Below are 26,683 nucleotides of genomic sequence, written 5' to 3'. Positions count from 1 at the left end.
CTGTTAAACCTCTTGCTCAATCTTCTGTTGGGTGATGAGCCTTTCTCTTTACAGATTTGTAATACGTATATGAGTCTTTTGTTAGTTATATGTGTTGCAAATATCTTTCCCCACTCTGAGCTCTGGTTTTTTACTCTTTCTATAGTGTCTGGATGAACAGTCTCTAATTTTAATGTAATCAATTTACTAATTCTTGCCTTTATAATCAGTGCCTTTTGTGTCCTATTTAAGGAATATTTTCCTATCTCATGGTCATAAAGATACTGTTCTATGTTATCTTCTAGGAGCTTTTAAATTTATCTTCCACATTTATCTTCCACAATTAGGTTGTACTCCACCTTTGCTTATCAAAGTCTAATGTAAATCAATAGCTTTATCTTTTTCCCAGACAATGTACAGAGTTTAGAACACCTTAAAACCATTTACTTTTCCTGACTTATATGCTATTTTTGTAATGTTTTATAATAGGATGTATTATATATGTAAATATTTGTATACATTTAAATACAAGACATTATTATGATATAGTCAGTACTCATTTAGCTTTATCCATATATTAAATTCTTTGATCTCTATACCTTATATTTTTAAGAACACCCTTTAGAAATTCTTTCTTTTAAAAATATAGTTGATTTACAATATTATGTTAGTTTCAGGTGTACAATAAAGTGATTCAGTTTTATATATATATACACACACACACACACACACAAACACATGTATACTTTTTCAGATTCTTTTCCATTATAGGTTATTTCAAGATATTGAATAGTTTCCTATGCTATACAGTAAATTCTTGTTGTTTATCTATTTTATATACAGTAGTGTGTATCTGTTAATCCCATACTCCTAATTTATTCCTCCCCTTCCCCTTTGGTAACTACATTTATTTTCTATATAGAAATTCTTTTTAGCATGAATCCTCTAGTGGCGAATTTTGCTTTTGTTGATTTAAAAATGTCTTTTATTTCACTTCATTTATGAAAGATATTTCTTCCTGGTTGGCGGTTATTTTCCTTCAGTACATTTAAAACATCACTGTACTTTCTTGTGGCTTCCATGTTCCTGTTGAATGAGAAGTTTACTATCAGTCTATCACACTTTGAATGAACCCTGCTTTCTTTCTCCAGCTGGTTTTAAAGTTTTCTACAGTTTCAATATAATGTATCTAGGTAAGGATTTAAAAAATATATTCTGCCTGGAATATTTTTGGACTTCTTGAATTATGTGATACTTTTCTTAAGCTCTGATAAGATTTCAGCCATTATCTTTACAAATATTGTCTCTACTTTCTTTTCTATCAATATTTTCTGGGAGTTTAGTTAGTACGCTAAAAATCACTGCGTTCTCTGTATCTTACCTTTCTCTTCATATTTTCTATCCTTTTGTTTTTCCATGCTGCATTTTGATTACTTCCTTCAGATTTGTCTTCTATTTTGATAATTCACTCTTCAGCTGTGTCTAATCTGATGTTAAAACCATGCCTGATTTATTAATTTGGGTTACTGTATTTCTCAGCTCTAGACTTTCTGTGTGGTTCATTTTCAAATCTGTTATTTCACTGTTTATAGGTTATAACAGTGCCCTGCTGAAATCTAAGCTTGACTTTTAACTTCTTGAACACAGTAAATAGCTCTTTTACAGTTTTTTTCTGGTAATCCCAATATTTAGTTCCTGTGGGTATATTTCTATTGTCTGTTATGTATTCTGGCTAGCACTCATGTTGTCTTTTCTCCTTATGTACCTAGTTATCTTTGCTGGACAGTTTCTGTAGAGTTATTTGAGGTCTAGGGTGAGGTTATCATCCTGAGAGAATGTTTGTTTATTTTTCCAAGCCATTAGGGGCACTAATAGTTCAGAATCACTGGATTTTATTTCTGTTCAAAATATTTGATGCTCTTCCTTTTGGTAACATATGGCTCTGTATGTCATGGGTTTCAGGCTTGGCCATGTACCTTGTCCTGGATAATGAAATGTGCGAGAATCAGCTGAGTGACTCAGTCCACCACTACAGGAAGTAGAGATATGTTCGATTGTTTTTTTTGGTTTTTGTTTTTGTTTTTAAAACAACAAAATACTGTTTAGGGAAGAAACAATAACAATCAGTGCTAGTTTAGAGGCTTAAAGAGGTCATGTGATGGAGCAAATTTTAAAAGGAGGCAAAAATTAAACAGATTTAGTCATTATTCCTGAGGATATGCAAATTGCAAAGGATAGACACTGGAAAAAAGCACATTAAAGATGATTTTTAAAATAACATTATAAGTCCTTTAAGAAAGTCATGATTATATATCTATAGGCTGAATGAAGAGACTCACTATCCTGTAGGTGACATCAGTAAGATGGTAGAATTAGAGGTCCCCTATTCATACACTCCCACAACAACAATTTGGCAGCCATCCATGGACAAAAGTGCATTTGTGGGGGCTCTGGGATCCAGATAGGATCTTGTAAAACCTTGATGCAGCCCACAACTGCCAAGGACCCATTTGAGAAAGCTGGCCCATGCCCAGGTGGCAGGCTTGCCAACTTTGGCCCTGGCTACAGACCCAGAAATAGCCTGTCCGCTTGTAGACGCAGCTACAGTCCTGTTTGGCCTTGGGCCTGCCACCAGCACTATTTGCCAAGGGACCCAAGAGGAGTCACGCCCACCAATGTCCCAAGTAACAGGCCCGCTGACCTTAGTCCTAGATTTGGACCCTGTAGTAGCCCATGATGCAGTTCCAGTCCCTCTCAGCCTTGGTCTGGGAGCAGTGCTATTGCCCAGGGACATGCTGGGAGGCACACCTGTCCTTGCTCTCAGAGGCAGACCTGCCGACCTCGGTCCAACTGCAGATCTTGAAGTGGTCCTGTAACCTGGCTCCAGATGAGCCCCGCTGCAGTCCAGGGGGCAGTTGTGCTTGACCAGAAACCAGGCTGAAGACACGTCTATCTGTGCCCTGGGGGCAGGCCCACCAACCTCGGTCCAACTGCGGATAATGAAGTGGCCCTGTAACTTGGCTCTAATACCTCTTAGCAATGGCCTATGAGCAGTCGTACCCATCCGAGGGACCCAACAAGAGACAAGCCCATTTGTATGCCCAGAGTCAGGCCTGCCAAACTCTGTCCAATTTTGGTTTTTGAAGCAGCCCTGTAAGTTGGATCCAGTCCCTCTTGGTAGTAGTCCAAAAGCAGTCCTGCCCCCCCAGCGACCAGGAGGGAGACACGCCCATCTGTGCCCCCAGAGGCAGGCCTGCAGAACTTGGTCCCGGCTGTGGACCCTACTGCAGACCTGTGACTTAGATCTAGGACTGCTCAGCTGCAGTCCAGGGCCAGTCCTGCCCACCAGGGGCCTGGCCAGTGACTTGGCAGGTGCCACACCCACCCAAGTCCTTGGTAACAGGCTCACAGACTATGGCCCACACTGTGGACCCAGCAACGGTGAATGTGATTCCTTGTCAATCGCTTTTCTTTTTTTTCAACTTCCTTCTCAGAAACAAGAGTGTCATGGTTAAATTTGGAATTATCGGGAAGAATAAAGGATGTGACAGAAGCCACCAGATACAATGGCTGGGACTATGTATTACCCCATGGGACACTCCCGATGAAGAATACCACCAGCTCTGACACACACGCAAGCCATGTTCATAAGTCACAAGGGGGAACATAGTGAAGCAGATATGAAACAGCTCATATGAGGCTTGTAATGACTCCCCATCAGTAGCAAGGAAACACAGTTGGGTTTGGTAGAAAGAGAGGCCAAAAACATGCTAAGGAATTATGAAAAACCCAAAGAACACGCTGTACTGGAGGAGTGTCCAGGTGGCCTGGACTCTGAGAGCAGATTTCTGCGGCCTTCTGTAGACCGCCTCTTTTGCCTTTCTTCTCCCAGGACACTACAATTATTAGAGAAAACAAGAAGTTTCCTTCTCCAAACACACTGATTTAGTTTTCTAGGGCTGCCATGACAAAGTGCCACATGCTGTGTGGCTTAAACAACAGAAATTTATCGCCTCATAGTCTTGGAGGCTGGAAGGCTGAGATCAAGGTGTGGCCAGGGTTGGTGCTTTCTGAGGCCATGATGGAAGGAGCTGTTCTAGCCCTGCCTCGTCGGCTTATAGACAGCCGGTATCTTCTCTCTCTGTCTCTTCATTATTGTCTTCTGTGTTTCTGTGTTCAAATTTCCCCTTAACGTAAGGACATCAGTCACACTGGTTAGGGTCCACCCTAATGACCTCACTTTAACTTGATTACCTCTGTGAAGACCCTATCTTCAAATAAGGTCACATTCTGAAGTACTGATGGTTAGGACTTCAACATATGAATTTGGGGGGGACACAATTCAACCCCTAACACACACCACGTTATTTCATGGCACTGTGCCTTGTACCTTGCACCTGGTGCAGGCCTATTCATCCTTTAAGACTTATCATTCCATCTGTGAAGGTGACCCCTAGCCCTGTCCTCCCCTCCCCACTTAACTACTCCTTCCTTGCCACCACTGACCTTGTATGTATTTCAATTAGAGCACTGTATCCTTTCAGGTGTATTCAAAATTAGCAGAAGGAGACCACACACATATAAACTGGATTAATGCCATAGTTAATTAGCCAGGGGTACAGAAGCTTCTTGCCAGCACAGGCCACAGAAGGCAGGAGCAGCGGCAGAGCACCTCCCTTGCTCCTGGTACCTTAACAGGGGGGTACAGGTGCCAGTGACCCTGTCACTGCTGGGTAAGGTGTTGCCAGATTTAGAAAAACAGTCTGATTTTTGCTGCTCTTCCCCCTGCTTTTGGGGAAGGGTCGTGTCACCATTCCAGAGGAATTCACACTAGTAACCTACACACTTGCATTTCAGGCGATGTTTACAAATACCAGGCTCTCCTGACTTCTGAACAAAATTCATTCTCAGCAACGATACAACTTAATCCAAAGAAGAGAACATCATCATTGCTTAGAGCCCTCTGAACAACATTTCTGCTTTAGTCATGTCTCAGAAAGCCTGTTTTCTTGCAGCCCATCTGGACTCTGACTTAATGACCCTTCTGGGTGGACCCTTTGCTAAGAGTGGTCTGAGGAGCATGATCCCAAATCCATTTCTCACCAGCACCTACACCACACTGTTCAGAGGGCCTCTGTTTTCTATCTCCAGCGGGAACACCTTGAGGTCGGGGCGGCTTATTAACTAGCACAGTGCATGGAATACAGCAGATTCTTAAGATGGCGGTGAGAATGAATGAACGGTGGAAGTTGGAGTCCTCCTCCTTCCAAATTGCTGAGACGCCAGAGGAGTGCTCAGCACACACCAACAACGTGGGGTCTCCTTGCTGACAGTCATCCTGAGCTCTGCCATTTTCTTCCAGATGCCCTACCCCATCAATCACTTTTAGACACTTTCTAGAAACTCTCCTCATTCCGCTTGGTATTCTTCTGGATCAAGGCCCTCCCTTCAGTGAGTTAAGGCTTTATCTGAAACAAACAAACAAACAAAACACATGCGCATGCGCACACACACACACAGAGCTTCTAACAACAGGCGTTTCCAGTGAGAAACAGTTGATCCTGTTTTCAATTTTGGCTGAGATGATGCTATCATTTAAGGGATAAATGGCAGTTTTCTTTTGTTTGGGCTTTTACTGTCAACCTCATCAGTAGAAGGTTTCAGACAAGTAAGAAACACTTAAGTTAAAATGAAGTTAAAACCACACAAGTCATCAGACATAGCAATAATGATTAAGTGGTTATCAAGCTTCACTTCTTAAACCAACTGCCCCTAAGGGTTTGATCAATGATGTATATGACTTGAGATTCTGCTGCAGTCATCGATTGGTATTATGGGAAATTTGATGGGGGGAAATGTGATTTTTCTACCCTAAGTAGAAATGTAAGCAGATAGGTTAGCGGGTCCCTGGAGAAAGAGAACCAGGAATGGATGGCTTTCTTGACATAAGAGAAGCCATTTTAGCCTAAGCCATTTTGTGATCTAAGCCGGGCCACAATGCTTGCCCTTGAACAGGTCTCAGTAACCAAGGATCTCAAGGCAACAAAGGAATGCAGGAACAGAGAAAAGGCAGCCAAACAATAGGCAGTGATAAAGCAGAGTCCTAGTTCCTCCTCAAGGGATATACATAATATACCTTTGAGTTCTGCAGGAACTAAGGCCCCTACCCAGGTGGAGGACGGAAAGAGGATGTTGACCCTCCTGACCTCAATCAACTAAACTTGGACTCTGTTGACTTTTGCCCCCAATTCTATGCTGAATTCTCCTCTGCTCAAACCTCTTCAGGAATATACATGTACCTTTAGCTTAAAAATTCCCCAATTCTTGCTGTTGGGGAGTCATTGCTTTGGGAAAGATGCCCGGTATCCTCCTTACTTGCTGCAAGTAATAACAAATCCTTCCTTCTCCTGCGCTTTGGCTTGGTTGTGTCTTTTGGCTACACTCCCACCAAGAGGTGAACCCAGTTTTCGGGTAACAGAAAGTAAAACCAAGATACCTCTTACTTCCCTCAATTACCCATGCCGTGAAAATTATCTCACATGTTTGCCTAAAATCTTGTTCATTATTGTTGAAAATATCCTGTGTAAGGATTATATTTGGGAATAGTCTGCGAAATACTCCCTAGTAAACTGTTGGTGAAAGATTTTAAGTGGTGCTAGGAAAATTTATATGTTCATTAAACATTGTTACAAATTAACTGAGGAATTAATTACAGACTACTCTCTTTTCTATTCCCTCCAGGGGGATAAATCTACTATAACTTAAGAGAAATTAGTTGTTTTATGTGTGAGAAGGTTTTACTCATAGCACAGAAGTGACATGCTTACGAAAGCTCTATTTTCTGGAGCAAATATTGGGACAAATGGTCTGAAAATGGGGCAAACTACTTAAAAATAAGGCTGTCCTAAAGAAAAGAAAGGCCTAATTGCTTTACTTATGCAATTCATTTTCCTTTTCTTTGGCTTTGATAAAGGTGAGACAGGAGGGAAGGGGGCAGGGCACAACCGTTAAAAGAATGACACAGCCATTGAGGATATGACAAAAACTGGTTAGAACCAACTAGGCCCAAGATGGCAGAAGATACAACTCCCAGTAGACCTTGAGCCTCATTAGATGCTCACTGTAATACACTAGCATATGCCAAACAACACACCCACAGGCGCCATGACACTTCTGAGGGCTACCATAAAGGCCAAGAAGTGGAAGTGCGTGGTGGCCCAATTCCTGGGAATCCCTGCCCCTTCCCCCAAATAGAATATCCCTCCCACCTGTTAGCCTATGAAATTACCCAGCCCCAAAAAACTAATCATCCTGGGCTGCTTCTGAGACAACAGCATTCTGCCTATGGAATGTACATCTCTCTAAATAAACTCTTTCACTTTACCTTGGCTCACTTTTGAATGCTTTCCTGTGTGAAGCCAAGGACCCTCACTTGGCAGCCCGTCCCAGGAACTCACCTGAAACCTGGGACATGACTATCCTCTTGCACCCCATTCTCCTGCAACAAAGGGAGGAATGAGGAACTCTAAGGAAAGGGAAATGTGATCTATGGGGAATTACTCCAGAGGCTAGCTTTGAAAGAAAGGAGCCACAGCAATGACCCCCTAAGCTGAAATCCCTACAACAACGGTTAAAAGTAAATTTTTTCCTTCCTTTCCCTTTCCTTCCTTCTTTCTTTCTTTTCCCTTGAAGTTTTATTGAGATATAATTGACAGGGCAATAATAAAGTCTACAGCATACTGATTTGACTTAACATACATCACGAAATGATGACCAAAATAAGTTTAGTGAACATCCATTATCTCACCGATACAAAATAAAAAGAGCAAAAAGGATTTACTCTCAACAAATTTTACACATAACACACAGCAGTGTTAATTATATTAACCATGTTGCACATTACATCCCTAGTAATAATTTATCTTATAACTGGAAGTTTGTACCTCTTGATGACCTTCATCCAACTCCCCCTCTCCCCCACCCCCCTCTCTTTTTCTATAAATTTGGTCTGTTTTTGTAGTATAATTGACATATAGCACCATGTTAGTTAGTTCCTGGCATACAACACAGTGATTTGAAACTTCTACACGTTACAAAATGATCACCATCTTAAGTCTAGTTACCATCTGTCACATATCACAAAGATATCACATAGTTATTGACTATATTCCTCATTCCGTACATTTCATCCCTTTGACTCATTTATTTTGTAACTGGAAGTCTGTACCTCTTAATCTCCCTATTTCACTTGAACGGTAAACTTTCAGAAAGTGGACATGGCTGTGTAACATTAGGTTGGACTTTGGAAACTGTGTATAGTGAGAAAGGTATAAATGATCATTTAGATTTAGGTTGCTTTTCAAAGTTTTAGGTTGCCTTTAAAAATAATGTTTATTAAGGTTTCACTTCAAAGTTTTAATAAAAAGTTATACTTTTAAGTAAAAAAAAAAAAAAAAAAAATGGGGGAATAGAGTTGTGTGGGCAGCAGTCCCTGCTCTAATTCTATGGGCACAATACACAGCGAACCTAATAATATATATTTGTGGACCGGCTGACTGGAAGTTGGAATCATAAGGCTAAGGTATCACTGATGCAAGTCCACAGCATAATGAAACTGAAAGCTCATTTTAAAAGGTTTAACAGGCAAATGTAAAGTTTTTTACATTTGAACTTCACAGTTCATTTACTGTGAAGTGACAGTAAATGTCACAATCCATTATGAATCTGCATCAACCACAAATTTTATCAAGCCCTTCTCAGGCCTTTACTTCCAACCTTTACTACTTACAAGTATACTCAGGCCATTTTACAAATGCATACTGCTCTCTTCTCTTTGTTTTAAGGCAAGTGCTGCAAAATCAACTATCTTCCAGGGCCAAGTAATGAAAATAGGCAAGTGGGCTGAGTGGGGCGTATGGCAAATAGGAAGCACGTGCTCTGCGTCTAAGGGGAGTATGTACTCCTCAGCTCAAGCCAGTTATTGTCCTATAGAAATGCAGGTCTAGTATGAGAAGATCTAATTTTTTTGAAGCTGAAAATCCACATTTTTATGCAAAACTTCCAATTTTTTTTTTTTTGCGGTACGCAGGCCTCTCACTGTTGTGGCCTCTCCCGTTGTAGAGCACAGGCTCCGGACGCGCAGGCTCAGCGGCCATGGCTCACGGGCCCAGCCGCTCCGCGGCATGTGGGATCTTCCCGGACCGGGGCACGAACCCGTGTCCCCTGCATCGGCAGGCGGACTCTCAACCACTGCACCACCAGGGAAGCCCCAAAACTTCCAATTTTTAAATGACAATAACAATTAAAAAAATCAAGCACTGTAGAGCAAACAAAATTTGTCCATGGCCAGACATGGTCTGTGGGCTCTTAGCATGGAAACTCCCTTCTTAGAAGGCCTCCTACAGTTTCAAGGGGTGTCCATTATTTATAGTTGTCTAAGATTTTGTGAAAAGGTTCATGTTCTATTTAGCTGCCCTCTCTATGCTTTTGTAAGCTTGGATGAAATTTTCCCTCAACTTTGATCTTTTCACTGGGCAGTCATAATTATTTTTAGTTAATTAAACTCTTTCCAATAAATGTTGGACTTTATGAGTATGTGTGTGTACACACACACACACACACACACACACACACACATATACACATAAGTTTGTGCAGAGGCAGAGAATTACATAAATTATGCATGTGTTTCTTTACTTGTATATTTTGCTTTGACACCAAGGTGTCAATTTTCTGTCCTCCTATCAGTGGAAGATCAGAGGCAAATTCCTTATTCATGGTGGAGAAAAGTGCTACACAGGGGCTCCAAATCAGCAATGATTGCTATGTTGTTCCCAAGTTAGGTCTCTTATTTTTCACATTGTATAAACGACTTGTTATAGACTACTTCTCCACTAGACACATGCTAACTGTAACTTATTCATCTCTGTACTTTCCACACCTGGCAAAATATGTGGAATGTATAAGTCGCTCAATAAATATTTATTTTACTGAAATGGACTGACCCACAGCATCAAAACTCCTTAAGTTTGTTCTCAATGCCTCTCGTCACACAATTTCAGCTTCACCTTCAGCTCATCCCCAAGGAGAACCTGGGTGATAACCAAACTGCTCTGTTCTCCAATCTTGAAAATATATTAAAACCTCTTTCCCTCTTTCTATACCTATGAAGTCTACTGGTTGCAACAAATCCAATTTAAATCTTACTTTCCTTGGGAATCCCATTCTACTACAGTGAATCTGTTCCATCTCCCAGAATCATAAACCACTTGTCATGCTCAGAAGAAACATCAGGACAATCCAATTCATTTGTTTCTACAGTAAATTTTGAAAAATTCGCCCTCAGAAAGCACTGTCTGCCCCTATCAGGTTATAAAGATACTGTGCTTCTCCACATTATGCCCAAAGAGGAAGACTAGGGTCACAAACTCAAAGGGCTGCAGAGGCCAGACAGGTTACATAAATGGACTAGTCCAATGTAAGAAAATCAGGACTGAACGACTATGGCAAAGTGGAATTCGAGTACCCCAGCATTTCCCTTCACGAAGCAACACAGGGGCTAGAGTTCCCACACTCTCCTGTTTTTAACAGGCCCAAATTGTGTGGAGCCAAACCAAACAGGTCTGTGGGCCACCAGTCTCGACCTTGTGTATCATACACTATTTTCCTAGAGTTTAGAGACCGTTTCCAAATAAAACCACGAGAGCCTATGCATGAAAAAAAACCTGGAAGTCACTAGGCATACAAACCCTAGGTCTAATAGGATCCAGTAAACTGCATTAAGTGAGTATTTTGTGATGCCTTGCCAGAGCCCTGAGCTCTAACGACACCTCAGAGAGCAACAGCCTTCCTTCGGGAAGTTTCATTAGGGGGACTTTACCCAGAGACTGAAATCTTAATCACATTGGTTGCATCTTATATACACATGTTTGAATAAGGGGTGGTTTGGTTCTTCCAGAAAGACCAGAAACCAGAAAGGCTGCAATGGGTTTTCACCAGACTCCGCTGGTCTAGAAACATGACACTCTTTCTTAACAGAAACAAACACACATTCACATAATTCAAAACATCTCAGTGGAATCAGAATAAAAGAGGGTACTAAAGTGAATTTTGACCATTTATTTTATCAAGGGCAGATTGTTGTTTTTTTCCTTTCTGTCCCACACTTCTTCTTTTGGAAATTGTTTGTCTCTAGAAATACGTATTTCTGCTGGGGCTGTCAAACGGTTCTATGAATGGGCACAGGATCTAAGCTGGCCAATGAAAAAATCCCATTTCCTGGCTGTAATAGGTGGTCCAAAAGTATGCATGACTTAAGTCAGGCCAATGAAAGACCTTATTTCAGAGATAAGGATGTTGGGATGAGGTGAGATGGTAAACTGTAGGGACTATGTAGTCCTGGATCTCCCGATACAGGGCATGGGGAGAGACTTCCTACCAACACACATGAAGATACCACTTCAAAGTGATGAAAAGAGATTCCTGATAACTATCATCTGGACACAGATCCAATCACCACTGAGGCTACTGCAAACATTGACCAATACGTAAACTTTGTGACTTGACTAAGTGTGATTTGGGTTCCTGTAAATTACATTTGAGTGCCTTGACTAACACAAGAAACATTTGTGGTTCCTATTTTTATTTAAGTAGAACACGGACCCAATAAATCAATTTCAGAAACAGGCAGCTGAATTGTACGGCTGCTTTCTGGCTCAACGTATATTTATAATTCACATTTTACGTTCTATCCATTTAAATCCAGTAATGTCAGCAAATAAACAGTTTCATATTCCCATTCAAGTACTATGATTTTTGTACTCATAATTATATCAGTAATGCCATATTCAGTACCAAAAACCTAGAAACTACCAAAAAGCATAAAAACGGACTAATTTCAAAAGTTAGGATTAAATGAACATGTCAGACATCTCTTTCCACACATTCATGTAGATTCTTGAACACATATGTTGAATTTGATCATCTATTGGGAACTACTTTCAGTATTTAAGAATTTAAGAATAAAAGGTGTGTTTACATGTGTATGCAGTGAATCCCTGGTAAAGTATTCATTTATGGTAGAATACAGAACCTTTGCATTTATCTTCTACAAGGAGTACTTCAGGAACTATGATCTAGCTGAAAATGCAGGATGAAGAGATGGCAGTTACAATGTTAAATTCCCTTAGGTCGTGTGAAACTGTCTTCCAGTTTACATTAGAATTCATTTTACTTGTGAGGGCAGAAAGCATGCTCACCTCCTCGTTCTCAATCTTGAGCGTGGCCAGTCGGGACTGCAGCTGCTGGTACCTGAGCATAAGCTCTGCCTGGACCGGCTGCTGCGCGCTGACCTGACACACCTGATGGGGAATCAGAAACCACAGTTACAACAGGGAGCCGTCCAGCCAGCCTCCAGGTGCACAGTTCTCCCATTTAAAGGCTGCAAGAATCAGGCAGATCCCCTCAAGATTCCAATTCCATATTTTACTTTTAACAGCCACCTCAAAACTTCAGTCTTAAATATGAACTTGTTATGTAAGTGGCAAGAGCAGAATGCAGCTGCTTGGCCTGGATATGACTGGGAAAAACGCAGCAGTAGGAAGCATCCCTCTAAGAAGGTGGCGGTTGCTGGAGATGGAGCTCTGATGCTGCCGTCTACCTGTGGAATAAGTTATTGCGCAGAGTGTGACGGATGATCCACGTGTACGGTCATGCAGGCCAAAGCAGGGCAGGCAGCAGAGCCTGCTGGTTACAGTCAGCTGGGTGACTACAGTAAGTTACTAAACCTCAGTTTCCTTATCTGTAAAATGGGGATAGTAAGAGTACCTATGCCATAGGGCTGTGGTGGGGATGAAATGGGATGATGTACATAAAGCACTTAGAACACTGCCTGGCACACAGTGAAAACTCAGAAAAAGTGAATAACTGTTTTCTGTATCTTCAACCATGGCTTGTCTTGCCAATTTTCAGCCAAATCATGTGATTCACCGCGAAACTGAGGAAGCCACTTGTCTTAGGCTTTGGTAGAAAGGTATCTTGGCCATGATCTCAATTATGGATAAGGTCAAAATTAAGAGCCTTTTAACTATATTAAAATCAGACTAGAGATGAACAATTTCTTTTCGTCTTTCTCATCACAGAAATGGTCTCAGCAAATGAGAGTTTCCTTTTATGGAGTCTCCAAGACATCGTAGAGATTATTGCTTCCTGGCAGAACTGGGCATAAAAAAGGGCAAGAGACTTACTATATTAAAATAATAATAGTTCAAAAAAAGTAACAACTTTTAACCCAACTGAAATCACTTGTTTGTGACATTTTATCATTCTGTGTTTAACACATTCATCCATAACTGAAAGATTAAAACCATGTGGTTTTAGAAACATAACTCTGGGTGGGATAAGCCACTCGCCTGTCAAATTCGTGTGCTATTGGCATAAAGACTGCTTACCATTTTTAATCAAGTAATTCACTCTATCAAATCAAGCAAAAATAAAATTAGGTTAGAAATATATCAGGTACATACATATACATCTTATAAGTCTTAACATTAGGTGTTTCAGAGAAAATATGACATTAAAGAAGATATCTGCCATGGAAATTATAAGTACGTCTATTTTTAAAAACATACTGTCACCACAATAAGCGAAAATTGAGTTTTTAATCTATGAGTACTGTTTTGCACAGCTGGGACACCAAGTGCTATAGAGCATGCTCCATTATTGGTTCTTCTTGTTTCCCCCTGTTCACAGACAATAAATATACCTCTGTAACTCATAAATGGTTTAAATGGAGTTTTTCCCTTGCATAAAATAGGATAGAAAGCTAACCTCATATAAAGAACCTAAGATATAATACATCCTTTCTAATGCTCGTTTTACCAGTTTGGAGATAACTTGAGTCTTAAAAAAATGGTTTGTATCTTTTTTCCTGTCTTCCATTTTCCTGCCATTTATAATTATTTTTCTTTACAGAGATCTTTAAATCAGGATTATAAGAAGTCTTCAGACAGATTCTATTGGGCCAACAAAACGCTTTGTTTTGAACTTAAATCTGAATGTCTTGTGGTGGAGAAAGAATTCTTTAACTATCCTGCAACAGTTTAGCGCTTACACCCAGGTGAGTTTGCACCTCTATTTCTTTGGCCTCTGGAGGCATTAGAGTGTTTGATCATTGCTTTAAAAGGTGGTAGTGGTTGATTGTTGAGAGTATTGTAGTAGGATCCCATGCAAAGGCAGCCAAGAGAAGACAACTGGGAATTTTTACAACTGCTGGGTACAGCAGGGGAAGAGTAATGTAAGTTAAGAGACAATTCGTTAGTTTTAAGATAATCAATTACTGACCTCATCACCCATGTGAGACTGAAACTCAAACTTCATTGGTGGACAGAACGCAGCAGGGTACATCTCCATGAATCTCTGCTTATCACTCCTGGGCTCCAAATTGTCAACTGCATTCTCAATAATGTCTAAGCCTTCGTGTCTGGAGGTTTCAAGGTTATACTCCGCAGAGAGATATGTTCTCAGGGCTCTGTTTAGACTTGCATGGTAGCCAAGATCACAGCACTTAAAAAGTAAGAGAACACCACATATAAAAATTAACTCAAAATGGACCACAACTTAAATGTGACAGCTAGAACCATAAAATTCTTAGGAGCAAACCTTCATTACCTTGCATTAGGCATTGGTTTTTTGGATATAGTATCCAAAGCACAAGCAACAAAAGAAAAAATAAATTGGGTTTCATCGAATTTGAAGACTTTTGTGCTTCAAAGGGCACTATCAAGTAAAAAGATAACCCACATCACGGGAAAAATATTTTGCAAATCATGTTATCTGATAAGGAATTTGTATCTAGAATATATAAAGAACTCTGACAACTCAATAATAAATAGACATATAGCCCAATTAAAAAAATGGGCAATGGATCTGCTAGGTATTTCTTAAAAAATACATATACAAATTGTCGAAAGCATATGAAAAGATGCTCAACATCATTTGCCATCAGGGAAATGCAAATCAAAACCACATGTGATACCACTAGGATGGTTAAAATAAAAAAGACAGGAAATAACAAGGATTGGGGAGGATGTGGAGAAACTGGAACCCTCATACACTGCAGATGGGAATGTAAAATGTTGCAGTCACTCTGGAAAAGAGCCTGGCAGTTTTTCAAAGGTTAAACATATGACTTGGCAATTCCATTCCTAGGAATATATAAAAAAAGAGATAAAACATATGACTTGGCAATTCCATTCCTAGGAATATATAAAAAAAGAGATAAAACATATGACTTGGCAATTCCATTCCTAGGAATATATAAAAAAGAGATAAAACTTGTACATGAATGTTTCTGGCAGTATTATTAATAGCTGAAAAGTGGAAACTAAGTGTCCATCAATAAATGAATAAACAAAACATTTTCAGCCATAAAAAGGAATGAAGTACTGATACATGCTACAACATGGGTCAGCCACACATTGTATGACTCCATTGATACGAATATCCAGAATAGGCAAATTTATAGAGAGAGAAGGTAGATTAGTGGTTACCTAGGGCTGCGGGATGAAGGAATTAGGAAGTGATGGCTAAGGGGTGCAGGATTTTTTGGAGTAATGAAAATGTTCTAAAATTGATTGTGGCAACATATACACAACACTGTGGATATAATAAAAGCCAACTGTGGATTTTTAATGGGTTAAATGTATGGTATGTGAATAATATCTCAATAAAGCTATTAAAAAATAAAAGAAGCAAAATCAAATACAGAAAAGAAATAATGAAAAAATAGCTTTCAAGTTTGTTCATGCATACTGAGATTGATACAGTGATCTACTGAAATCCTTCTGGGATGCAAACATACTAACTGTAGTATTTTGATGTTTGTATAATTTACTGAAGACAACAATAATCTGTACTCTTTCTGAAATGGGAAAAACAGGTTTGACTCTGCCAAAATAGCCCAGTCATGCCTTCTGTCTTATCTCTAGAATAAAATTTTTCAGTAAGAAATGACTGGCTAAAGTCCTTCTATCAGAGACAGAATTTTGTTTAGTATTCCTAGGAATACAAGGGCTTTGGGCTTCGATCTTCACTATCTTTAATTTGTATTTATTTATTCATATTGCATTTTAAGGGAATATAATTTTAAACAATGTAACTCTGGATACTAGTCAGTTATAAATTACTGACAGAATTTTAAATTTGTACATAAAAGCAATATAAATCTCTTAAAGAGAAAACAAGTGGTTTTAAAGTACAAAATCAGGTCATCCCTATATTGTTCTAATGAAGTTCAATCAATTCAATTTGATTCAATTCAACTCAGCTCACTAATTGGCCATCTACAGATGCCTGGGCATTTGCTAGGCTCCAGGAATACGAAAACTGGAACACAGTAAAATATAATCTCCATTCTCAAGGAATTCAAGTATAAGTTGTTCGTCAGTTTGCTACTAAAAGAGTAGTAGAAGGGTGCAAAGGACACAACTTGTCTTATGTTTTATGAAGGTACAGATTTAATCACTGACCTGTCCTTAGAAATGCTAACACATTTAATTCCACCCTCACCCTCCAATTTCATAATGCTTAAATTTGGGATTTTTACATAAACATATTATAAAATCTTGGTTTTCAAAGTGTGGTCTGTGGACCAGCAGCAAATGCAGACTCCTGGGACCCACCGCTGACCCACTGAATTAGAATCTGAAGTTAAAAAAGAAATACGCACGTTGATTCATATACACGCTAAAGTTTGAGAAGCACTGCACTGAAACAATCAGGTAAAAGGGTCTTGAACCCTGTCCTTTAGGGGTGCCATTTCTCCAAACAGGCCAGAGAATCGACTTGATTAAAGATTACTTGATTTAAAAAAGCAGACAGTAGCTGCCACATCACAATTACAAATATAAGCAAAACATAGTTGCGAGATGCAGCAATCAGTCTCCGCGTTAATACATTTCCAGCGGAATCAGCTGCACTCAAATACAGAGACTGATTTTCAGTTAATTAAAAAATTCTAGCCTCAGATGAGCAAAGTCCTCTTTTATTCCTCTTACTCCTCAAAATCCATAATGGTTCTGTGTAGCAGCTTTATACACCTCAGAGGGACTGAAAAATTATTCTTTCAATAACACCTCATCGTATGAAAACATAAATTTGTGAAGGAAATGGCCTCATTTCTTTGAGATGTACCAGTGCTTCAAAACACCCTACTATTCTGAAAGAAGGCAGATTCAACTTGATTATAATGAAGCAGATCACACAAGCTCCTTTACTTTATGAGTACTGATCCCAATGGGACTTAATAGAAAATTGATATTGAGAGGAAACAACCCAGAGAAAAGCCTTTTCTTCCCCCCAACAAAAACCAAGTCTCTTTTCAACTTAAAAGAGAAAGGAAAAAAGAGAAGAAGAATGAAGGAAAAAGAGGAAGAAAAAGAAAGAAATTCAACCCCAACTATCCACTTGAATTACAGCTCTGAAAAATACATACCAAATTTTCATTACTTCCAGACTTAGTTCACTCCTCAAATTTCTAAGTGTGGCTTCTTTGGGGAATAAATGTCAAGATTTCAAAAGTACCAGTGCATGTTTCCACACGCAGCTCAGCCACACAAAGTTGGTGAGTCTGGTCCCAGTAAGACACCCCTTATTTCACTGTTGTTTCCTAATAATTTGGGGAGAAGCATGCATGTGGCTTCATAATCAGCCCAGGGGCCTCCCTGGGTGTCTTCTGGACTTTGAGAACTTAGTAGGTTTCTGTGATGAGCTTTGATGGAAAATTTCCTTCTCCGACCTCTACCAATACTTTCCAGCCTGTGAGGTCATGTAACTGGCATGATTTTGTTACTTGTGATATGCAGCTTTTTCTACACTGTAGGCTTTTTAACCATCCAGAACTTTAAAAGAAACAAGAAACAGCAATAAAATTCTTTTTCAAGGTCTCCTGAGACAGCAAGACCTGTCACAGCCATTTTTTTTTTCTAAACTGGAAGCTAAAATGACACTGGATATGTTAGGATTCAAGATACTTGGTTAAAAGGCCTAAAGTAATTCTACGGAGCTTATGAATTATTAATGACAACACGAAGAGCCAGCTTCTACACAAAGAGTTGAATTATAACCCAAGTGCCCAAGTGCATTTAATGATGAAAATACATAAGAAACCAATAAAATATTTCATGAAAACAAAATAGTGTTGTTCTGATGGATGAAAAACTCTGAATGGCTATATTAAATTATGGATTAAAGCTGGGGAAGGAAAGACTGTTAGAAGTCGAAGGCTGTATTTTTTTTTTTAATATCCTAAGAGCTGCCAAGATAGATTCCACTAGGCATTAGTCTGTAGCACCACAGTAAGGCTAATTTCCTTAGGCAAAAGTGTTACAAATAGTATAAAAAAAAATGAAGATGAAATCTAGGTACTGAGGCCAGTGACAAATACTTTTTCTTGTCCCAAAGGCTGAGAGATTGGTTCAAGTATACTTGGTGGGTATAATGTCAGGATGTCAGGTATAACTGGATCATAGCTGTTCCGGGAGACAACTTTTTCTTTTTTTTGAAATAAACTCCATGACATGAGAAGCCCTAGTGGGGTAGAAGTTTGGGCCTAGATGGGATTACCATAATGGAAAACAAGTCCTACATACATGCTTCCAGAACAGTAACAGCCAATGTCATTTGCAGGGCAGCCCAGGAAGTGGCTGGAGGGCAGCCCCAAGCCTGTATGTCACTCCAGAATTAAGTGGTTGTCATGAGAATGGAGAGGGAAGAAATCCTGAAGTATTCAGTCTTAACTTCATCACTCCTGCCTCTGTCTGAGAAGCTTCCATGATCTTTTCTTGTGGGTCCTATCCCTGGCTTTTAATAAGTTTGGCTTTGACCATTCCAGAACCATGGATATTGTGTAAAGACTCAGTCTGCCCCTTCTTTTCGGTCTTTCTGAAAAATAGTGCAACCCAAGCAAACTGAACTGCAAAATACAGCTTTCACATGACCATGGGTAGCTTTCAAAGACCAGAAATAGACACTCTCAGAGCTTTTACAGTAGATGTCAAGAAGAAAGTTGATTTCTCCTGTGTAAGTATCTTTGTCCTTCACTAATTTCTTCTCTAGCTATTCAGTACCTCAGGCAAGATACCGCAAACACATTTTGTGAGACAGAGGCATCTTGTGGAACTGAACTGTATGTCTAAATTACAGGCAACTTTTACACACCTGCTTTCACCTCTGGGCTCCTGATGGTCCCTAGCTGACAATTTAATTTTTGCTGCTACTTTAACTGCAGCTGAGCATTTAGCCAAACTTGTTTTGAGTTTCTCTTTAGCATGGAAAAGGTCAAAATGGTACATCGGTGTGATACCAATGGATACAAAGTAGGAAACAGGAGAAGGAGAACAGAGGTTGCATAGCCTGAGCCAATGAGTAGGCTGAATAATCTTTTGTTGCCTAATACAGCTCCCACCCACAGGGGCAATTATTTCCTTCAGAGGAGCTGCTACTGGACTCATTTTTTTCCCAGGCCAAATCTCTGTAACTACCCTGAATCAAATCACAAGAGAGGAGAGAGAACAATAAACCAAGCCTCAATTAATACAGGTCAGGTGATACATGCTATGGAGAAAAGAGTCAGAGGTACACGGAGTGCTGGGGGAAGGGCATTGCTCTTTTATATAGGACAGCCGGGTGTCACATGAATGTAAAGGAGGAGTATTGTAAAGCTCTGGAAGAAAGAGTGCTCTAGACAAAAACGAGAAAGGCCCCAGGCAAGAAAAAGCTTAGTGGGTCTGGGTAAGAGAAAGGCCTGTGTACCTGAAGCATGGTGGCTAAGGGGAAAGTTGCAGGAGATGACACTGAGTGGCAGGTGGGTGCCAGTTCACATAGCGTCTTAGTGAATAGTTTGGATTTTATTCTAATGGAGAGTTTTAAATAGGGATTACAGGTCTGATTTATCTTTTTTAATACTTTGGTTGCTTGGGAAGAGAATGAATTATTGATTGGAAGGTCTTAGTGCTCAGTTGGACATCTTAGGAAGCTGTTGCTTCCTAAGTGCAGGCAAGAGATGAAGAGGCTTTGTCTCAGAGACTGAGAGTGCAAGTAGTGAGAAATACCAAGGTTTGGGATATTTTGGACGTAGAGATGGTAAGATATGCTGATGCGTTTATACGTGGGGAATGAGAGAACTGGGTTTTTGGCTTGGGCCACTGGGTGGAAAGTGGTACCATTTTCTGAGATGTAAACAATGGATAAGAAAAAGTTGTTACATGTGTGAAGGATGATGATGACAGTAGGGGCAAATGTTCAAGGTGTCTACAGACATCTGGTTAGAGATGTCCAGGAGGCAGTGGATATGCAAATCTGAAGCCCAGGAATATGATTAAGGCTGGTGAAAAAAAATCTAGGAACCATCAGAGAGTATTTAAGGCAAGGGACCAAGAGAAAAAGAAACACAAAGGATCACGCCTTAGGCAACTTTCACGACATTCAAAGGTACAGCCAAGATGGAAAAGCAAGCACTGGAGCCTGAGAAAGTGCAGCCTATACGGCAGGTGGATGCAGTTTCTTTAACAAAGGCCCACAGCATCTCCATTGGAAGGAATGTTTAAAGCCATCCACTTTGGTCAACCAACTCATTTCAGTTTTTAAATACCCTTTCTTCCATGCAGGGATAAAAACACGCATACATCAGTTTACATGATAACTACACTGTCCTAACCCATCTAACATCACCTCTTTATAATCTTCCGGATAAGAGTTCAGGCCTAATGGAGACTACAATATTAAAATTCGGCAGGTTTTCGTGGATAAATTTTAATACTATTATGTAGTGGGGGAAAAGTCAAACTAATTAAGAAAAATCTGAACTCTGAATAAAATGCTTTTCAAATAAAAATATGTCCCTAGAGACAAAAGGATAGCTGATTATTTAGAAGTGATAAAAAACATGGCATGCGGTATACAATGTAACCTAACTTCAATCTTATTCTGTAGAAATGGCTAATAAAACACATGACAGAAATCTCTACCAAGAAAATTAGCTGGAACAGGGGATTTTCTATGGCAATATTCCATAATAGTAACAAAGATTTATCCTTCAAGCTTCAAAGTGACCTGCAAACGTTTACAGGGAGTAATTGGAGACTGTGAAACTGTACTGTAAGGATGACAGGTACTTTATTATTATGGGGCAGGTGCTCAGGGACAAAGCACTAATAGAATCTTACTGTTGAGGATTTTGTTTCTCTGACTACCTTTTGAGGGTGGGTAGGTGTGGAACTGGACTGAAAGAGGTTATATTACCAGTTCTGCAATCTTAAAACCAGTTGGTTTAAGAATTTCAGATATACAGACTAGTGAATATGATTATAGATCAGAGATTCCTAGCATTAAGACTTGTACTCTCCCCAACTCTTTTTTCTTAGCAAATCATAATCACTTGAAAATTTCAGCATTCAATCACAAATATATTTGTTGCCTGTATGATTTTTCTTCTTGTTGTAGTACATCCTAATTTTTACAGAATAATAGTTATAGTCTCTTCTGCACTTAATGTTGGGAATATTTAATGATAACAGATACAAAATCTATTATTTACAAAACTACAATCTATTTTACCCTATAATTATGCCTTTATTCTCCCAAACCAATTAAATTTCCTTTGGCCAATACTTGCAATTCATATTAATTTTTTTGAATGACATAATAAAAACCTCACTGTGAAATTAACTTTGTTCACTTCCCACCTGATTCCAAAGTAAGAGACTGTTACTCTACAAACTAAAATTTACTTAAAACTTTCTTCAGAGACAGAGGAAAAGCCATCTCAACAATCTTCTGCTTAAGTGACACTCTGGATTAACTAATACTCAGTTCATTTTATAAAGCAGAGGTTGGCCAACTATGCAGCCTGTGAACAAAATCCAACCCATGGCCTGATATGATAAACGAAGTTTGACTGCCACATAACCATATCCATTTGCTTACTTACTATGGCTACTCCTGCACTATAAGGCTCACAAAGCCTAGAATATTTACTACCTGGCCTTTTACAGAGGAAGTTTGTCAACTCCTGCTCTAAAGCATAGTGACCAATGCCACTGTGAATATACACAGTTAATAGGCCCTCTCTAATACTCCTGTACATTTCTGCTCAAACAATTAGTCTGTATGCCTTCAAGAGTTGATTGTACAGGGACTTGCCTGGTGGCTCAGTGGTTAAGGATCCGCCTGCCAATGCAGGAGACACAGGTTTGAGACCTGGTCTGGGAAGATCCCACATGCCGTGGAGCAAATAAGCCCATGCACCACAACTACTGAGCCTGCGCTGTAGAGCCCGCGAGCCACAACTACTGAGCCCACGTGCCACAACTACTGAAACCCATGTGCCTAGAGCCTGTGCTCTGCAACAAGAGAAGCCTCCGCAATGAGAAGCCCGCACACTGCAACAAAGGGTAGCCCCTGCTCACCGCAACTAGAGAAAGTCCACCCATAGCAACGAAGACCCAACACAACCAAAAATAAATAAAATAAATTTATATATAAAAAAGAGCTGATTGTATAATATCTGTGCCATTTATATTTATTATAATTTAATTAAATATTAAATAAACTGATAAAATAATTGAGAAAGGAGCTGTTGGAAGATTTAAGAGTAAACAAAATTGTTATCAAATTAGGCACAATTGCCAACTGTGCAAGACTGTGAAAACACTGTATAGATCCAAAATATTTTTTCTTGTGTGTTAAAAAAAATTTTAAAGTAGAAATCATAGATAATACACAGTGGGTGTGGTTGTACATAGGAAGACTGACTATTCAAAATTCTGTACAAAAAGATAAATAATAATTTAAAGATTAGCAAGTTCAAGTACATTGGTATACTTTAGATTAAAATATTTAAGGCATGGTTTTAATCATTTTTTATAACTCCCTGCTTTTTCCGTTTCTAAATGTAAAACATGCCAAACTTACAGATAGGTGCAAAATATATACAGTCAGCCCTCCATATCCACAGGTTCCACATCCATGAATATGAAGGACCGACTGACTTTAAAGGACTTAAGCATCCTTGGATTTTGAAGGATGCTCCTGGAACCAATTACCTGTGGATACGAGGGACAACTGCATACTTTTAAATAAATAAAATATTACAGGTATTTCATAAGTCCTCTAACCCCGCCAATTGCAACCCCCTCCATCCTCCCTAAAGATAACTCAGTATCTGGAGTATCCAAACTAACATTGATAGGTAAAGGTGAAGTTTATCTAAAACAGATAAAATTGGAATTATTAAATTAAAAAAAACATTAGATCACCTCCAAATCTATAGGAAAGACTTGAACTAATCTATCAAATTGTTGCAGTGTTAGTTTTTAGACCTGTAGTCGTTAACAAAAGAGGATTCCATTAAATAGGGTGTCAGTGATATATATGTAAATTTATACTCTGAAGTGCCTGAAAATATTTTCTTAAATTATCATTCCTGTTTAATTTACATTATTAATTTGTACTCTAAGAAGGCATTTTGCTGACCAAAAGTAAATTATCGCCCAGATGTTGCTGAGTTCCAAATTAGTAGATTTTCAATTTAATAAAATCCAAATTCAAGAGGTTTTAGAATATCCATAGTTTGTTGCAAGGGAAAAACCTTAACTATATATGATGAAGGAATCAGAGCTATATCACCATACGCTAGTGATCAATTTCAGTAACACTATCAGTGGGCCAAACATACGTTGTTACATACCTACATAAGACACAGCAATACCACCCATGGTGTATTCCATTGCAAAGTGCTTAACTTGAATCCATAAAGCCTTTATGTGGTGTTTGCTTTGTAGGAAATATAAGGGATGGAGAAATGGGCTAAATAAAAACACAACAAATGATCAGACAAATTGAGAAGCTGAGATTTTCTAGGGAACTCCTGTCTCCTCAACAACTGTCTCTTTAACAAGGGACTTGGCTGGATAAAAAAAGACTAAAGGGACACATCACACAGATCCAACATGTGATCTAAATTGGATCTAGTCTAGACATACCAGCTGAGAAACATTTTGGGGAGGGGGGATTCACAAATGGGAATGTGGCGGTTATTAGACGAGACAAAATTTTTCTGAAATGGAAGGATGGGAGATGAATGACTGAAAAAAGGGAGTTGAAAAGCTATATGTAAAATGTGATTTCATACTCTCTGGTCTAAAAATGTGTGTGTGGACACAGAAAAAGTCTACATTTTAACAGTGACGATCTCAGGTGGTAAGAATGTGATCATTTTATTTTCGTTTGTAGTATTTTCTAGATTTCTACAATGTAAATGTAGTGCTTCTATAATAAGACTAGTTTTTTTTTTTTTAACATCTTTATTGGGGTATAATTGCTTTACAATGGTGTGTTAGTTTCTGCTTTATAACAAAGTGAATCAGTTATACATATACATATGTTCCCATATCTCTTCCCTCTTGCGTCTCCCTCCCTCCCACCCTCTCTATCCCACCCCTCCAGGCTGTCACAAAGCACCGAGCCAATATCCCTGTGCCATGCGGCTGCTTCCCACTAGCTATCTACCTTACTACGTTTGTTAATGTGTATATGTCCATGACTCTCTCTCGCCCTGTCACAGCTCACCCTTCCCCCTCCCCATAACCTCAAGTCCGTTCTCTAGGAGGTCTGCGTCTTTATTCCTGCCTTACCCCTAGGTTCTTCATGACATTTTTTTTTTCTTAAATTCCATATATATGTGTTAGCATACGGTATTTGTCTTTTTCTTTCTGACTTACTTCACTCTGTATGACAGACTCTAGGTCTATCCACCTCATTACAAATAGCTCAATTTCGTTTCTTTTTATGGCTGAGTAATATTCCATTGTATATATGTGCCACATCTTCTTTATCCATTCATCCGATGATGGGCACTTAGGTTGTTTCCATCTCCGGGCTATTGTAAATAGAGCTGCAATGAACATTTTGGTACATGACTCTTTTTGAATTATGGTTTTCTCAGGGTATATGCCCAGTAGTGGGATTGCTGGGTCATATGGTAGTTCTATTTGTAGTTTTTTAAGGAACCTCCATACTGTTCTCCATAGTGGCTGAACCAATTCACATTCCCACCAGCAGTGCAAGAGTGTTCCCTTTTCTCCACACCCTCTCCAGCATTTATTGTTTCTAGATTTTTTGATGATGGCCATTCTGACTGGTGTGAGATGATATCTCATTGTAGTTTTGATTTGCATTTCTCTAATGATTAATGATGTTGAGCATTCTTTCATGTGTTTGTTGGCAGTCTGTATATCTTCTTTGGAGAAATGTCTATTTAGGTCTTCTGCCCATTTTTGGATTGGGTTGTTTGTTTTTTTGTTATTGAGCTGCATGAGCTGCTTGTAAATATTGGAGATTAATCCTTTGTTGGTTGCTTCATTTGCAAATATTTTCTCCCATTCTGAGGGTTGTCTTTTGGTCTTGTTTATGGTTTCCTTTGCTGTGCAAAAGCTTTGAAGTTTCATTAGGTCCCATTTGTTTATTTTTGTTGTTATTTCCATTTCTCTAGGAGGTGGGTCAGAAAGGATCTTGCTGTGATTTATGTCATAGAGTGTTCTGCCTATGTTTTCCTCTAAGAGTTTGATAGTTTCTGGCCTTATATTTAGGTCTTTAATCCATTTTGAGCTTATTTTTGTGTATGGTGTTAGGGAGTGATCTAATCTCATACTTTTACATGTACCTGTCCAGTTTTCCCAGCACCACTTATTGAAGAGGCTGTCCTTTCTCCACTGTACATTCCTGCCACCTTTATCAAAGATAAGGTGTCCATATGTGCATGGGTTTATCTCTGGGCTTTCTATCCTGTTCCATTGATCTATCTTTCTGTTTTTGTGCCAGTACCATACTGTCTTGATAACTGTAGCTTTGTAGTATAGTCTGAAGTCAGGGAGCCTGATTCCTCCAGTTCCTTTTTTCGTTCTCAAGATTGCTTTGGCTATTCGGGGTCTTTTGTGTTTCCATACAAATTGCAAAATTTTTTGTTCTAGTTCTGTGAAAAATGCCAGTGGTAGTTTGATAGGGATTGCATTGAATCTATAGATTGCTTTGGGTAGTAGAGTCATTTTCACAATGTTGATTCTTCCAATCCAAGAACATGGTATATCTCTCCATCTATTTGTATCATCTTTAATTTCTTTCATCAGTGTCTTATAATTTTCTGCATACAGGTCTTTTGTCTCCTTAGGTAGGTTTATTCCTAGATATTAATAAGACTAGTTTTAAAACAAATTCTATGGAAAATATATGTGACTTTTTTATATCAATAGATTCATTCATCATCATGTATGATAGAAAAATTTTAAGAAAGGCGACAGATACTGACTTGAGTAGAAGCCAAGAGAAACTGGAGGTCTGTATAAAAAAGGTCTCAACTTGAATTCTTTGACTATTTATAATGCTTTGATTTAATCAAGATACATTTAGTATCTTCCATGTCATTTCACATATTAAATGTTTTTGATGCTGTATTAAGTGTCTTAAGACAGCATTAAAAATGTTGTCTTAACTTTTTCTCACTAGAGGTATAATAATGATTATACCTTCTAATAATTATTAGCTCAGTATAAAAGGTATTTTGCTAAATAGGCTCACACGGGAGCATAAAGGATTCTAGGTGCCTTTGCATAATAATCCGTTCCTTTTTCATCATGAAGGGTCAAGCTTAATC

General features: G+C 39.0%; 1 protein-coding gene across 2 annotated transcripts in view; it reads right to left on the bottom strand.

Moving 5' to 3' along the window:
- Positions 1-26,683, bottom strand: part of SRGAP1 (SLIT-ROBO Rho GTPase activating protein 1) — a 274,067-nt gene that overhangs the window by 60,065 nt on the left and 187,319 nt on the right. For both annotated transcript variants that reach the window (XM_060025148.1, XM_060025149.1), the window contains exons 7-8: positions 14,320-14,541; positions 12,237-12,338 (exon numbers count right to left, since the gene is read on the bottom strand). In XM_060025148.1, the coding sequence (XP_059881131.1) occupies positions 12,237-12,338; positions 14,320-14,541 (324 nt within the window). The remainder of the gene's footprint in view (positions 1-12,236; positions 12,339-14,319; positions 14,542-26,683) is intronic.

The sequence above is a fragment of the Delphinus delphis genome, chromosome 11, assembly GCF_949987515.2.
Source record: "Delphinus delphis chromosome 11, mDelDel1.2, whole genome shotgun sequence".
Classification (NCBI taxonomy): Eukaryota; Metazoa; Chordata; class Mammalia; order Artiodactyla; family Delphinidae; genus Delphinus; species Delphinus delphis.
This window is presented reverse-complemented; position numbering and strand designations above follow the sequence as displayed.